The sequence below is a fragment of the Monodelphis domestica genome, chromosome 5 (assembly GCF_027887165.1).
Source record: "Monodelphis domestica isolate mMonDom1 chromosome 5, mMonDom1.pri, whole genome shotgun sequence".
NCBI classification, from domain to species: domain Eukaryota; kingdom Metazoa; phylum Chordata; class Mammalia; order Didelphimorphia; family Didelphidae; genus Monodelphis; species Monodelphis domestica.
In genome coordinates this window covers 241,558,202-241,571,680 of record NC_077231.1, presented here as the reverse complement: position 1 = coordinate 241,571,680, position 13,479 = coordinate 241,558,202, and the positions used below count along the sequence as shown (strand labels likewise).

The 13,479-nt window shown below is 33.5% G+C and overlaps 1 protein-coding gene across 4 annotated transcripts in view; it reads right to left on the bottom strand.

Annotated features, from left to right (window-relative positions):
* The window catches only part of WDR37 (WD repeat domain 37), a 98,757-nt gene that overhangs the window by 64,071 nt on the left and 21,207 nt on the right, over window positions 1–13,479 (bottom strand). For all 4 annotated transcript variants that reach the window (XM_056799995.1, XM_001365396.3, XM_056799994.1 and 1 more), the window contains 3 exons: window positions 2,062–2,158; window positions 1,353–1,448; window positions 929–993 (listed from right to left, as the gene is read on the bottom strand). In XM_056799995.1, coding sequence (XP_056655973.1) covers window positions 929–993; window positions 1,353–1,448; window positions 2,062–2,158 — 258 coding nt within the window. The remainder of the gene's footprint in view (window positions 1–928; window positions 994–1,352; window positions 1,449–2,061; window positions 2,159–13,479) is intronic.

Sequence of the window (13,479 nt, the reverse complement as noted above, 5' to 3'; positions counted from 1 at the left end):
TACAACTAGTAGTCTCAGAACAATTGTCTTAGAAACTAAAAGGTCAAGTGACTCACCCAAGGGCACATAGTCAGTATGTGTCAGAGGTGAAATTTGAACACAGACCTTCCAGACACTAAGGCCAACTCTATACCCATTATATAACACTTCATTTCAATATTTCATAACATATTATATTCTTAATCTAGGTAGTTAATATGTACAACTAAAACAATTTACCAGATTAGATAACAATAACAAAACAAAAAATATACAGAAATCATCTACTCTCCATATTTCTAGTTAGTATACTTTAATTTCAGTTTCAAAACAATCAAATGTAACTGAAATGCCAACCTCCATTAATTATTGGACATTTTTTAAAAATCAAGCTATCCAGAAATAGTTTAATTATTTGGAGGGAAATTTAGAAAAAGTCCTCTATAGAAAACTCTAATATGTATCTGGATTTCTAAAAATAAGCCAAAACAAAAGGAATACTGAAAGCTATTCCCATATATTTTATTCATTTTACTTGGCTGTGGACTTCAAGTTGTGTATCTTTTTTTAAAGCCAAGGGAGATATTTTAAAAATTATCTAGTAAGTCTATAATACTAGAAACCCACCACAGTATTGGACTTTGCTTCCCCTCTCCCCACCCAGGGGCAGGACTGGTTGACCAATCAAAATCAATTACTGTCAAGATAAGCCAGTTCAATCTGGCTACTTCTTCCAAATTTGTTTTCTTTAGGGCTATTTCTATCTCTACTGTAAGCACATTTAAGGCTGTGATATTATTGAGTTGAAGTGTGATGACTTCCCAATTCTTGATGGTTGAAAAAGTATACAAATTAAAAATTATATATATATATATATATATATTTTTTAATATTGCAATATTAGTTTAAGAGCAAATACTAATATAGAACACAGTGGTGTCTTGCATACCTTGCTAGTAGAAGCTTTGTAAGTGGTCTTTAATTTCTGAGAAAGCTGACTGGTACTATGACTGGCTGTTGAAAAAAAACAACATTGAAAAAGAAACACAGATTTACAGAATTTTAGTGATTCAAATGGTTTTAAATATTATTCAATTCAATTCTTTCATTTTACAAATAAGGAAAATGATCCTCAAATGGGGATAAATGGCATGCCTAAAACCACAGAGCTGAAGAGTTAGAACTACAAACCCAACTTCATTCTTAGTCTAGTACTCTTTCCATCCAAAGTACAAGCATACAAATGAATCAATTCCTATTATAAAATTCTAAGTCTGACTCAATGTGCAACTTATATAAGAATATGTAACTTATATAGAAGTAAAAGGTAACAAGTGTTAATTAAATAAGCATTTTATGAACTTTAAACTTACCTTTTGTTTTCAACTGACCCTTACTCAGTTCTGCCCCATCAATCGTTTGTCCTTCAGCAGCAAGACGCTCATTCAGAGTATCAATTTCTCTACGCACTAAGAATTTCAAAAAGGCAAAATATGAATGTACACATTTCATGAAATTTTAATCTCAGAACTACCCAAGCACTTGAAATAACAAAAATCTGATATTTTAAGAAATGTATGACTATATTCTAACATACTAAAAACAAATGATTCTAAATTGGTTGACCATAATTCAATTAACATCAAGTCAAAAATTAACAAGCTCTACCTTAAACCAAGAAAAATAATTTTTAAAAATTCCTCATTCTGTACACTTATTTCTCAGTGACAATAAAGGAGTATAAATTAAAAAGTTTTCATAACAAAACAAATCTGAAGATTTATATGAAGAAATCCATAACTAATTACTCAAATATATATATATATATGTACATATATATATATATATATATTAAATGCTTACAAAATAGTAAAGAAAATAGTAGGAACAATGAGGGACACAAAGAAATGTAAAGCACAGTTCCTATCTTTAAGGAGTTTACAATCTAGTTATGAAGATAGAATATATAAAAATATAATATATCTTATAGTCAAACTAAAATTAATCAAAGAAATCAATGCTAACTGATTGAAAGGCTATTCCTTTCAGAGGACAAATGAAATGTATATACAAAATACTTACATTCCAAATTTTCAATATAAAGATTTTCAAATTCTCTTTCTATTTGACCAAAAAGTTCAAGAAGAGTGTTCCGAACTGAAGAAGGGAGTTTAGAATCCTATCAAAAGGGGAAAAAAAGATTAATCTACTGTAGTCAAATGCCAAAATACTGCTTGTAACTGATCATAAAAATTATCTTTATTAATTTATTCTAAAAAGTTTCCTTTTCTCTATAGTACTTTCCCCCAATAGGAAATTCAGAGGTTTAAATAGATAGGTAAAATTGATATATTAAAAAATATGAGATACATATTTCTTTAGTAAAATAAAATCTGAATTTAACTTGATCTACATAAAAGCAAATGTGTCCAAAATATACCAATCTACATACGAATAAGCTTTTTTCCTATATGAAATTACAGAATAATACTATAATTCTTTTTGTAGCATTCAGTATATAACATGAGCAAAGGAGAAAAGTATGCATATGTATATATTCCTAATTAAGCTTCTCTGTGCATAGACTCACAGAATCTCTAAGTTGGAAGAAAGCTCAGAGGCCATTTAATGTAAGTCAGAACTGAACTGAACTCTACAATATTGGTCAAGAGGTCATCTAGGCCTTTTACAAAAATACCTGGTGGGAGGGAGCCTATAGCTCCTCCTATAGCTGTCCCATTCCTCTTTTGGATAGTGCTGTTTACCACACTCAGAGAAGAGAGAATGAAATATAAACCTCATCTGTCATAGTAATGACAAGGGGGGAATACTGTATACATTAACAGATAACTGTATATGATGATTGCTTAATTGTTTTCTTTGATCCAATAGAAGATTCAAATGGGATGAGGGAGGAAGACAAAGATTATGGCATAAAGACAAGATAATCAACAAAACTAGTAAACTATTTAATCCCTTTAAATTTGACTCTAGAGTATAAGGATTAAGATATTTGCAAGGTATTTTACTGAAATAACTACAGGACTTAAAACTGTTCTCATTAAGACTAAAATGTTAAATTGTAGCATTATCTAAAGTAAAATTCAGAAAAAGACATTTGTTCAAAACTGATTATAATAAAAGTATTTTAACAGAAGTTCAGTAAGTGTTTATTTAATGAAAATATTGTTTTAATAGATTCTAAAACTGAGCATCCTCTCTTTTTTTTTTTAAACCCTTACCTTCTGTCTTGGAGTCAATACTGTGTATTGGCTCCAAGGCAGAAGAGTGGTAAGGGCTAGGCAATGGGGGTCAAGTGACTTGCCCAGGGTCACACAGCTGGGAAGTGTCTGAGGCCAGATTTGAACCTAGGACCTCCCGTCTCTAGGGCTGGTTCTCAATCCACTGAGCTACCCAGCTGCCCCCTAGAGCATCCTCTCTTTTAAACTGAAATATATTCCTTACTATACATTTTAAATTTCTAACAAAATTAGAAAGAACATAAATTGAAACACATTTTAAAGTTGTTCAATGGAATTGCTGGATTCATTCATTCAAGAAGCATTTATTATCAAGTTCCTTCTATGCTAGGCAAAACAAAAGTCTTTCAAAAAAATTTCTGTAGTAAGTCTAGGTCTGACAATGTGGAATCTTTAACTAATTAAACAATCTTGTGAATTAGCAGGTGGATGGGTATATGAAATATGTATGAGATAATTTTCTATATATTTCCAAGAGACATTGGTACAAATAGATTAATATATCTTTACTTTGCTAATTACTGTGTCACTCTGATATTTACTATCTTTGTAGCCCCTGAGCAAAATTAGAAGTTGGACTAAAAGATATTTCTAAAATTCTGCCTAGCTCTATAGCCATGATCCACCTAACTGGCTATGTCTTCTTCTATATTAATATTGAAATACTATTAACATTAGAAATGAAAGCCTTTTAATGCTACTGCTAATATTCTCTGAAAATACAAAAACTAACTCCATAACTATCTAGGTAAATCATGTTTCTATAAGTTCCTGATGTCTAGACAACAAGATAGAACCATAGTGCACAGAATGCTGGGCCAATGCTTGGAAGACCCAAGTTCAAATCTATTATCAAACACTTACTAGCTGGGTGACTCTAGGCAATCCTCATCTGCAAAATAAAGACAACAACAGAATCTACATTCCAGGGTTGTGAGGACCAAATAAGATAATTACAAAGCACTTCACAAACTCTAAAAGCATTATATTAATGCTAGCTATTATGATGTCCCTCATATTTCTGGCACCCTCTCTGCTTCAAAAGGCCCTGCTAGTTAGAATAGGTTAGTATGAATTTTAGAGGTATAGAGTTTTTCAGAAGACTGGGAATTATTAAAGACAAGAGTTTAATTAGGAACTCAACCCAATACATAGAATGACTAAATACAACCTATTTTCAAATAAGCATAACCACTTTGTATATATTATTTCATTTGTATTAAAACAATATATGTGTGTATGTATATACACTCAATAGCCCACTCAATAGGCTGATTAAATATGAGTTCAAACAACCTCAAATGAAAAGCCTTAAAGGAAAATGTTCCTATGCATTTATCATCTTTCCTTTAAAGAGATTGACTTATTTAACACATTCACAAATTATAAATGACTTAGAAAAAGATATTCTAGGAAAAGTTATTCAAATAAAAGATACATGATATTCCTTCTACACGCAAATAACCAAATGAATTGCAACCAAAAATTTTAAGTGCCCTTCCCTCAAAAAATAAAGGTACATATTGGCCACTTCGATTTCATAACCAGTGATGGCTTCTGAATTGAAAGAGAGCCAATGACAAATAGCCTAATGTGCCTAAAGCTTATCCTTGAGCACAGTGTTTCACAGCTGCCCACCTATTTTTACAGCAGCTGCCCCAATAGCTTCAATTAGGCAATACTACCACTAAGGTTTCCTGGGTCATAAGACAGGCAGAGGAAAAAGTATACCTAAACTCACATTTGGATCTTATGAAGTCTGTACCTGTACCATGTCATGAATTCACAAGGAAACACAAATATAGGGTCCCAATACCTTTTGGATCACTGATAGAAAAATAGGTTATGCTAGATAAATTTCCTACAAACCTAATGTTAGTTTGAATAATATGTGAATTATCAAATTTACTTACAGTACAAACTTTCTGAATTCTTAGTGGATTTACAACTTGAAAGATCTGATGCAATGTTAAGATTGCCCTTTTTTCCTCAGATTAAATTCTCAGGAAGATGCACAAATCACAAAATAAAATGTCTCCAATGGTACAAAGATTTAACTGGCACTGAATATCTAACCAAAAAAAAGTTAATTTTTAAAATCATGCATAAAATGATAAATGCCTTAAAAAGTTTTCAGATTTTGCTTTTATTCATATAATATAAAGTCATATAATGTAAATTGAACTAAATTAAAGTCCATCATTTTAGCAACAATATTTATCTCTATGTTTACATGGACTAATTTGGATTTTGAAGTAAATTAAATTAGAAATGTTTTAAGTATTTTGTTCTAAAAGATATAATTAATTACAGAGTAAAGACATTTAATGTGTGGGCAATTAAGAAATAAAGCACAAACTCACAATTTTTCACTTATCCACTAGAGGGCAAATTTGTTTCAAAACAAAGAATTCAAAAATAATATATAATAGCCTAGCAAAAGATAACTAAAGATTTTTTAAACTAAGTAGTAATATTTCATAAGACTAAGTATAATATGGCTACAACAAAACCAAGAGCAGCCTTGCTTATTATAATAAAAATCACTAAAAATTGTATAGATATTTTTATATAAGAAAATTAAACCTTTATTAGAGATTTGCAAAAAATTTTACACCATTATGATTATTGTTTATTACTCACCATTCCATTTCAGCTTATTTCTGACCACCATTTGCCCCAATTTGTCCTCTTTACTATCAGTCCCACCCTCTTCTCTTATCTTCTTCCCCTTCAATTTTCCTACAGGGTAAAATAACTTTCTCTACCTGACTGTGTATTCTTTCCTCCTTGAGTCAATGCTGATGAGAGTAAGATTAGTGTGTTCTCCTCCCCCATCTTCCCGTCCATTCGTGAACACTTTCATGCCTCTTTTATGTGCAAGTAATTTGCCCCATTCTACATCTCCCAATGCATTCCTCTTTCTCATACCTTAATTTTATTTTTTATATCATTTTATGTTCAACTCAGACCCTTGCCTTCTATCTATGCATATACCTTCTAAATGCTCTAATAATAATAATAAATAATAAATAATAAAGTTCTGATTTCTCCTTCCTGTTTACTTCTTTGTTACTCTTGGGTAATTTTTGAGAGTCAAATTGTCTATTTAGTTCTGGTCTTTTTATCAGGTATGTTTGAAAGTCTTCTATTTTACTGAACACTCATTATTCCCCTGAAGAATTATGCTCAGTTTTGCTGGCTAAATAATTCTTGGTTGAAGACCAAGCACCTTTGTCCTCTGGAATATCCTATTCACAGGTCCTCAGATCCTTTAATGTAGAAGCTGCTAAGTCTCATGTTATCCTAACTTTGGCTCTATGATATATGAATCCTTTATTTTTGGCTGCTCACAGTATTTCCTCCTTGACCTGGGAGTTGTGAAATTTGCTATGATATTCCTGGGAGTCAAACTTTGGGGGATCAATTTCAGGAGGTGATTGGAGGATTCTTTCTATATTACTCTCTGGTTCTAGAATATCAGAGTGTTTCCCTTGATAATGCTCTGAAATATGATGTCTAAGCTCTTTTTTTAATCATGGCTTTCAGGTAGTTCAATAATTCTTAGATGATTTCTCCTAGATTTATCTTATAAGTCAGTTGTTTTTCCAATGAAATACTTCACATTTTCTTCTGTTTTGTTTTTTCATTCTTTTGACTGCTGGATTCTTGTTGTTTCTTGATGTCTTGTGAAGTCGTTGGATTCTACTTGCCCAATTCTAAATTTTTAAGACATGATTTTTTTAAGTGAGCTTGTATATATCTCCTTTTCCATTTGGCCAATTCTATTTTTGAAAGAGTTCTTTTTCTCAGTGAATTTTTGTTCTTTTTTCACATGGTAATTCTGCCTTTAAGTTCTCCTCAGTGTATATATTTTTGTATATATTTTTCCATTTGGCCAATTCTGCTTTTGAAGTTCTTCTCTTCAGTAGATTTTTGGTCTATTCTGGTTTTTAAAGTATTAATTTCTTCAATTTTTTTTGTGCCTTCCTTTATCAAGCCATTAACTCTTTATCGTGATTTTCCTGTTAACTTATTTCTTTTACCAGTTTTTCTTCTACCTCACTTATTTGATTTTAAAATTCTTCTTGAGCTCCATTAATTCTTTTTGGGCCTGAGCTTGAGAAAGCAAATCATATTTTTCTTGGGAAGCTCTAGATGCAGCCATTTTGTTGTCTTTCTCTGAGTTTCTGTTTTGGTCTTCCCTACCACTAAAGAAATTACTTTCAATGTTGAGTTTCTTTTCCTGTTGTTTGCTCATTTTCTAGCTTTTTCCTTTTAACTTAAAAAAACTGTTAAAGTTGGGTTCTATAACTATGGTAAAGGGAGAACTGTTCCAAGTTTCTGGTTCTTTGTGCAGCTGCTGTTTTCAGAGCTACTAGCTCTGAGAATCTATCTGCTTTCCAAGGTGGTATAATATAAGGAGAAGTATATTTAATACTCTCCCAGCCTCTGCTCTGTTCTGTGAGTAACCACAAGCACTCTTTTCTACCCTGGAACTGTGACCAAGGTCCCCTGCTCCCCTGTGGCTGCAAGCACTGTGTAATAAATAAAAAGGTAAATATTAAATGTAATATTAATAAAATATTGTGGTCATCGTTATAATTACTCTCAAAGCAGAAGTCTGTTAGTAGCTCTTTAAAATGTGATTTTAATAAAAATGGAGATATATAAAAAAGGGAAATGAAAAAAGGGGAAAGAAAATCTTACCTATCCAAAAAAATACCTAAGCTGAAATCACAAACCCGCTAAGCTGCTTAGCCCACAAAGGCTCTCCAGTGCCATCCTCCAGAGAGCTCTACCCCACACCTTTTTATCCTCCATGCCCCCACATCCCACAACGTAAACAAAAATGGGGTGTAGGCTACGACAAACTTAGGGGATGGTTTCTATCATGACAGCTGGTATGTTCTAGTGCTCCTCCTCATTCTGAGACTATACCCCAATACAGCAACTTGTTTCAATGTGTGGGCAATGAAACAAAAGTCTTAGACCTAAGAGTCAGCAAAGAGACCTCTATAATCTTCTTCTGAGCAGCTGTGCAACCCCTACCCCTTCCTCTAAATATCTGTGGCTGGCACTCTTTGTGGTAGCAAAAAATTGGAAAATGAGGGGATGCCCTTCAATTGGAGAATGACTGAACAAATTGTGGCATCTGTTGGTGATGGAGTACTATTGTGCTAAAAGGTATAATGAACTGGAAGAATTCTATATGAACTTTTAAGACCTCCAAGAATTGATGCAGAGTGAAAGATATAGAACCTGGAGGGCCTTATCCACAGAGATGGATACACTGTGGTACAATCAAATGTAATGGACTTCTCTACTAGCAGCAATGCAATGATCCAGAACAATTCTGAGGGACTTAAAAGGGATGCTATCCATATCCAGAGAAAGAACTGTGGGAGTAGAAAAGAAGAAAAACAACTGCTTGATCACATAGGTCGATGGTGAAATGATTGAGGATGTAGACACTAAACGATCACTCTAGTGCAAATATTAATACTATGGAAATAGGTCTTGATCAATAACACATGTAAAACCCAGTGGAACTGGGTATTGGCTATGGGAGGGGGGTGGGAAAGAACATTAATCAAGTAACCATGGAAAAATTATCTTAATTAAATAAAATTTAAATAAATAAATATCTGTGGCTGAGAGCTCTGGAAGCCTTTGCTGCTGAGCCAGCTGTGCCCAAGGCATGGTGCCCCAAAGGGACCTACCTTGGAGAGCTGCTTTGTGCTCCTTTTGTGTTGGCCTTTTAAGTTGCTTTAAGCTGAAAAATTATTTCACTCCTTTTTCTGCAGTTTATGCTACTTCAGAATTCATTTTGAGGTATTATAACATAGTTTTTTTGGAGGGTAATATGGTAGAGATCAGGGCAATCTGTGTGCCTTCTCTACCTTGGCTCCACATCCTCCCCCAACTTATATTCTTAAAAGCTTAAGCAATTTGCCCAGAGCCCTACATAAAGACAATCAGAAAAGAAATTTGGACACAAGGTTTCCTGTGAGGGAAGTCAACTCTTTATCCATTACTCCTCTATAGTTTTGTAAAATGTTTTAATTACTATTTAATTATCCTTATTTTTAAAAAGAGGAAGAAATATATTTCAATGAGTTTTTTATGGAAATTTGGAGGAAAAGCATTATTAGACATATCAGCTGTAATCAGCATTTTATTACACACTGCTCTCATTTTCTCCTCTTACTTGCTGCCTTCTGAAATTAAAACTGTATTCCTGATCATGTGTAAGCAAAGACCAGATATGTCCTGCTCCCATTATCTCTTTTAAATCTGCAAATACCCATGAACCTTTTACCTTTTGATCTTTTACCATAATAATCTACTTCCCCATTCCTATGTTGACTATTAAAAAATAACTATTTCAACAAAAATTCATTTATGGATCTACCATGTATATGCCTCAGTCAGGAAGATCTTGAAAGTCCCCCATCTGACACAAATTGGTTGTGTGACCTTGGGCAGACCACATCACAGTGTCCCAGGCAATTCTCTTAAGAATTCAGATTGCCAAGAAGATTGCTGCTATCTAAGGCAGAGAGGAAGTACTGAACTGGTAGAGGGTTTCTTCACCAGGAATTTCTTTTTGCTAAAGAAATCAAAGGTCTGAATCACAGAGTAACAATGACTGTATCCAACATCCCTTAAAATCCCCACTTTCTGGAACCAATCTAGCCCTTAGAAAACGAGAAATATAAGAATTTCTTAATTCACAATTCAAGAAGGATTCATTCAACCTTACTACTGGTCACATTTTTACTTTGTACCACGGTACTAATCACTAGGTATCTAACATGTATAATGAGACTAAGCCTTCCCCCTTATCATACTGGTACCATTTATATTATACCCCAAGTCCTGGTAAATAGAACTCTCTGGTTTATTCCCCTTGCATTCAATCCCAAACCTGGTAACACTGTACCCCATCTGGCCCCATATTCTTGAATCAAACACACTGTTGCTGAATTACTACCTGTGTCAGACTTCCCTGATACCAACTATCCACTTGGATCTTCACTTATTATCTACTGCCACATTCTCCATATCTATTCAAACTTTCAGACCAAAATCCAAGCTGCAATCTTTCTGGAAAAGATGCCATGCTGCAGTGAGCCATCTAATCCATGGATCCCAACAAACCAGGCCTGATTTACTCTATCACTGAGCCCCAGTACTGACACTGTACTAGATGGTATGGAAGATAGCTGGTGGCAAAGAATCATCTCCTGAGAACACTATGATCTGGTTCAAGCAAACTATGGTTAATTTATCAGGAGTAAAAAATGGAAAAGCTTTATTATATTTTAAACATAAAAATAATGTAACTAAATTAAAAGGTTTTATTATATTTAAAATATAAAGGCCATTCTTAGCCCACAGGCTTCAAAAAAGTAGACAACAATCCAGCATGACCTAGCAGCCAAAGTTGCTGATCTCTAATCTAGTTGAATAGAAGGCATTTCATAAATGTTTACTGACTACATAAGTGACAAAATGTGGTAAGTGGCATGACAGGCTATTGCACAGGCAAAAGAACTTTCACAATGTCTGGCCTCTCAGTTCAACACCCCTGTTAAAAATGTATATATAGCTAGGTTTACTATTTAGAATTTTTTTAGCTGCAAAGTTCAATTTTCAGTGGTATGTGAATTAGTAAGGATAAAGTAAAAGAATTAAATGTATGGACTTACACATTAAGCCTTTCAATTTTTCCAATCTTTAAAAAAACTTTAATATGTCCCTTTAGTGCAATCCTTTCTTTACAATTTAGGATTGAGTTCATGAGCTTTTGACTCATATTCTTTAATTTTTCATCATGAAACTTATTTTATTATACTGGATATTTAGAATACCTTTAACAGAGTCCATTTTTACAAATCTAGCCTTCAGCACAGCCCATAGTTTTCATCTGAGTTTATATCAACTGAATTCACAGGCCACTGAAGTATGTTTAGTTCCAATTCTTGAATAGACTTCTTAACCTTCTATGATGCATAGAATGGTACAAGGTTATACTGAAGTATTCCATCTCCATTCAGAAATCTCTTATTTTTCTGAACAATTATACTTCTCAGTAAATCAATATTTCCCCAAATTTCATCATTCCCAAAAAGGGAGACTTCAAGGTCTACTAAAGCAAAAAAATTTCCTATAATATTTTTGGAAATAGACATTTTATAGCCTACATCATAGAGGCTCATTCGGAATTCTTCTGACAATTTTGGCATAGCCTTGAATAATTAAGTTTGATCACAACATCATCTTTGTCTAATATTTGGTAGGTCAATCTCTGTACATATTGTACCACCTATAATAAGAGGGTTTTTTTTCTTCATAGCAATTGTTAGCAGATGTTTTTAACTTGAATTTTTGGTTAGTCTTCTAAACTTATGTAAGCATCCCACCAGATGCCAGTGAAGGTACCTACCTGCCTGTCTTCTGAGGATTAACTGGACTATTTTGCAAAAGTAATGTCAGTTCTTGGAGTTAGTTTATTTTTATTACTTAATCACATTTTCCTTTGTGCTTTGATGGGACTGATCCTGCTTCTTTATAGAACTGATTGATATTTGGACCATTTGACTTCATCCCAACAGTCTCTGCTGATTATCTCTAAAAGTCAATGAAATGTGCTCTTTAAGAGCTACAACTTTTGACATTTCAATGGAGTAATAGTCAAAACCCACAGATTTAAAAACACAACAAAGACCAGTGAATAGGTATATGGGGCACAAACCTAGCATTTGACTGATAAGAGAATTAAAGGTGAGGAAACCATCTTAATTCAATTTTACCTGATCAAGTTCAGACACTCTTGAGGTAGCTTCATATCACTACAGGGACACAGTCACTGCTGTCACAAAAGTGAAGCCACATCAAAATCGTCTGTATAAAATTATTCATACACTATCATATTTATGGCTATTTGCAATTTAGAGGTTTTGTAATTCCAAGTGTCAGCCATCTTCTGTGAAGGTACTGCTTACAAGAATTGCTATTGCTTACAAGAAATGTATATATATGAATATATAGTTATATTGGTATATTGAGGCCTTTTCCTCCTTAACATCAAAAGCCCTAAGAAGTTCATACCTTGTATGAAAAGTATAAGGGGAAAGTAGTAAATCCCCTAAAGTATGGGTTCTTAACCTTGGGACCTTAAACTTAAGAAATACAGATATTCTTTATCTATATTTTAGTATATTTTCCTTAAGTAAACTCTTCCTTGTGCACCTCATTTTTGTGAAATGATTTCTAACATAATCCAATGTACTTTTATTTTATGCATTTAAAAACATTATTCTGAAAAAGTCCCTAGACTCCACCAGATTGCAAAAGGTCCCAAAACACACAAAAAAGTTAAGAATCCCTGCCATAAATCAAAGTCTTATTGTCATCTCTCCAGTAGCAAAGCCCAAGGCATTTCCTCTCTATTTTGGTTAAACAAATTAGTCACAATAAGCATTTGGCAAAACCTCACCTGACATAAAAAAGAGATGGAAAGCTGTGAGGGAGATGCTAGTATAACTGGGTTTGGAACCAGATGAATAACCCAAAAAGGAATCAATATGATTTCATATTAACTTAGAAAACATACAATGGAGTACCACAGGGATATGAATTATACTCAATTCAATGCACCACATTTTACAAAGGATAAGCTGGAGCATGTCCAAAGGAGGGCAACCAGAAGCTTGATTTAACATCATGTCATGAGGTCAATGGAATTAGGCAAGTCAGGAGGCTGGGAAAGGTTCAGGAGAGCAATCCTAAAGAATCTGAGATATCACCTGAAATATCAATTAGGTATGTTTTGTTTGACCCTGAAAGGAAAAGCTGGGAATGATGGGTGAAATGAGTGATAGTTACAGAGTGAAACTAAGGCCTGATGCAAGGTAAAAACTTCCTAACAATTAGAGCTACACTAAAATAGAATGGACTGCCTCAGAAGGAATGAGATTCCTCTGCAAGCAAAGATTAGATCTGTCAAGTAGGTTGTAGATGGAATTCTTTTTTAGGTATGGATAGCTAATGTAATTCTGAAATCTCTCCTTAACACCCATTCCACACTCAACCAGACACCTGCTCCTATCTTATTTCTGTTAATGGTCCCATTTACTTTCCTAAGTACCCAAACTCAAAACACAGCCATCTATGTCTTCTTCTTACCTCCAATCATGTAAGCCCTACACTCTATCCTTTCCATCCCCAGTGT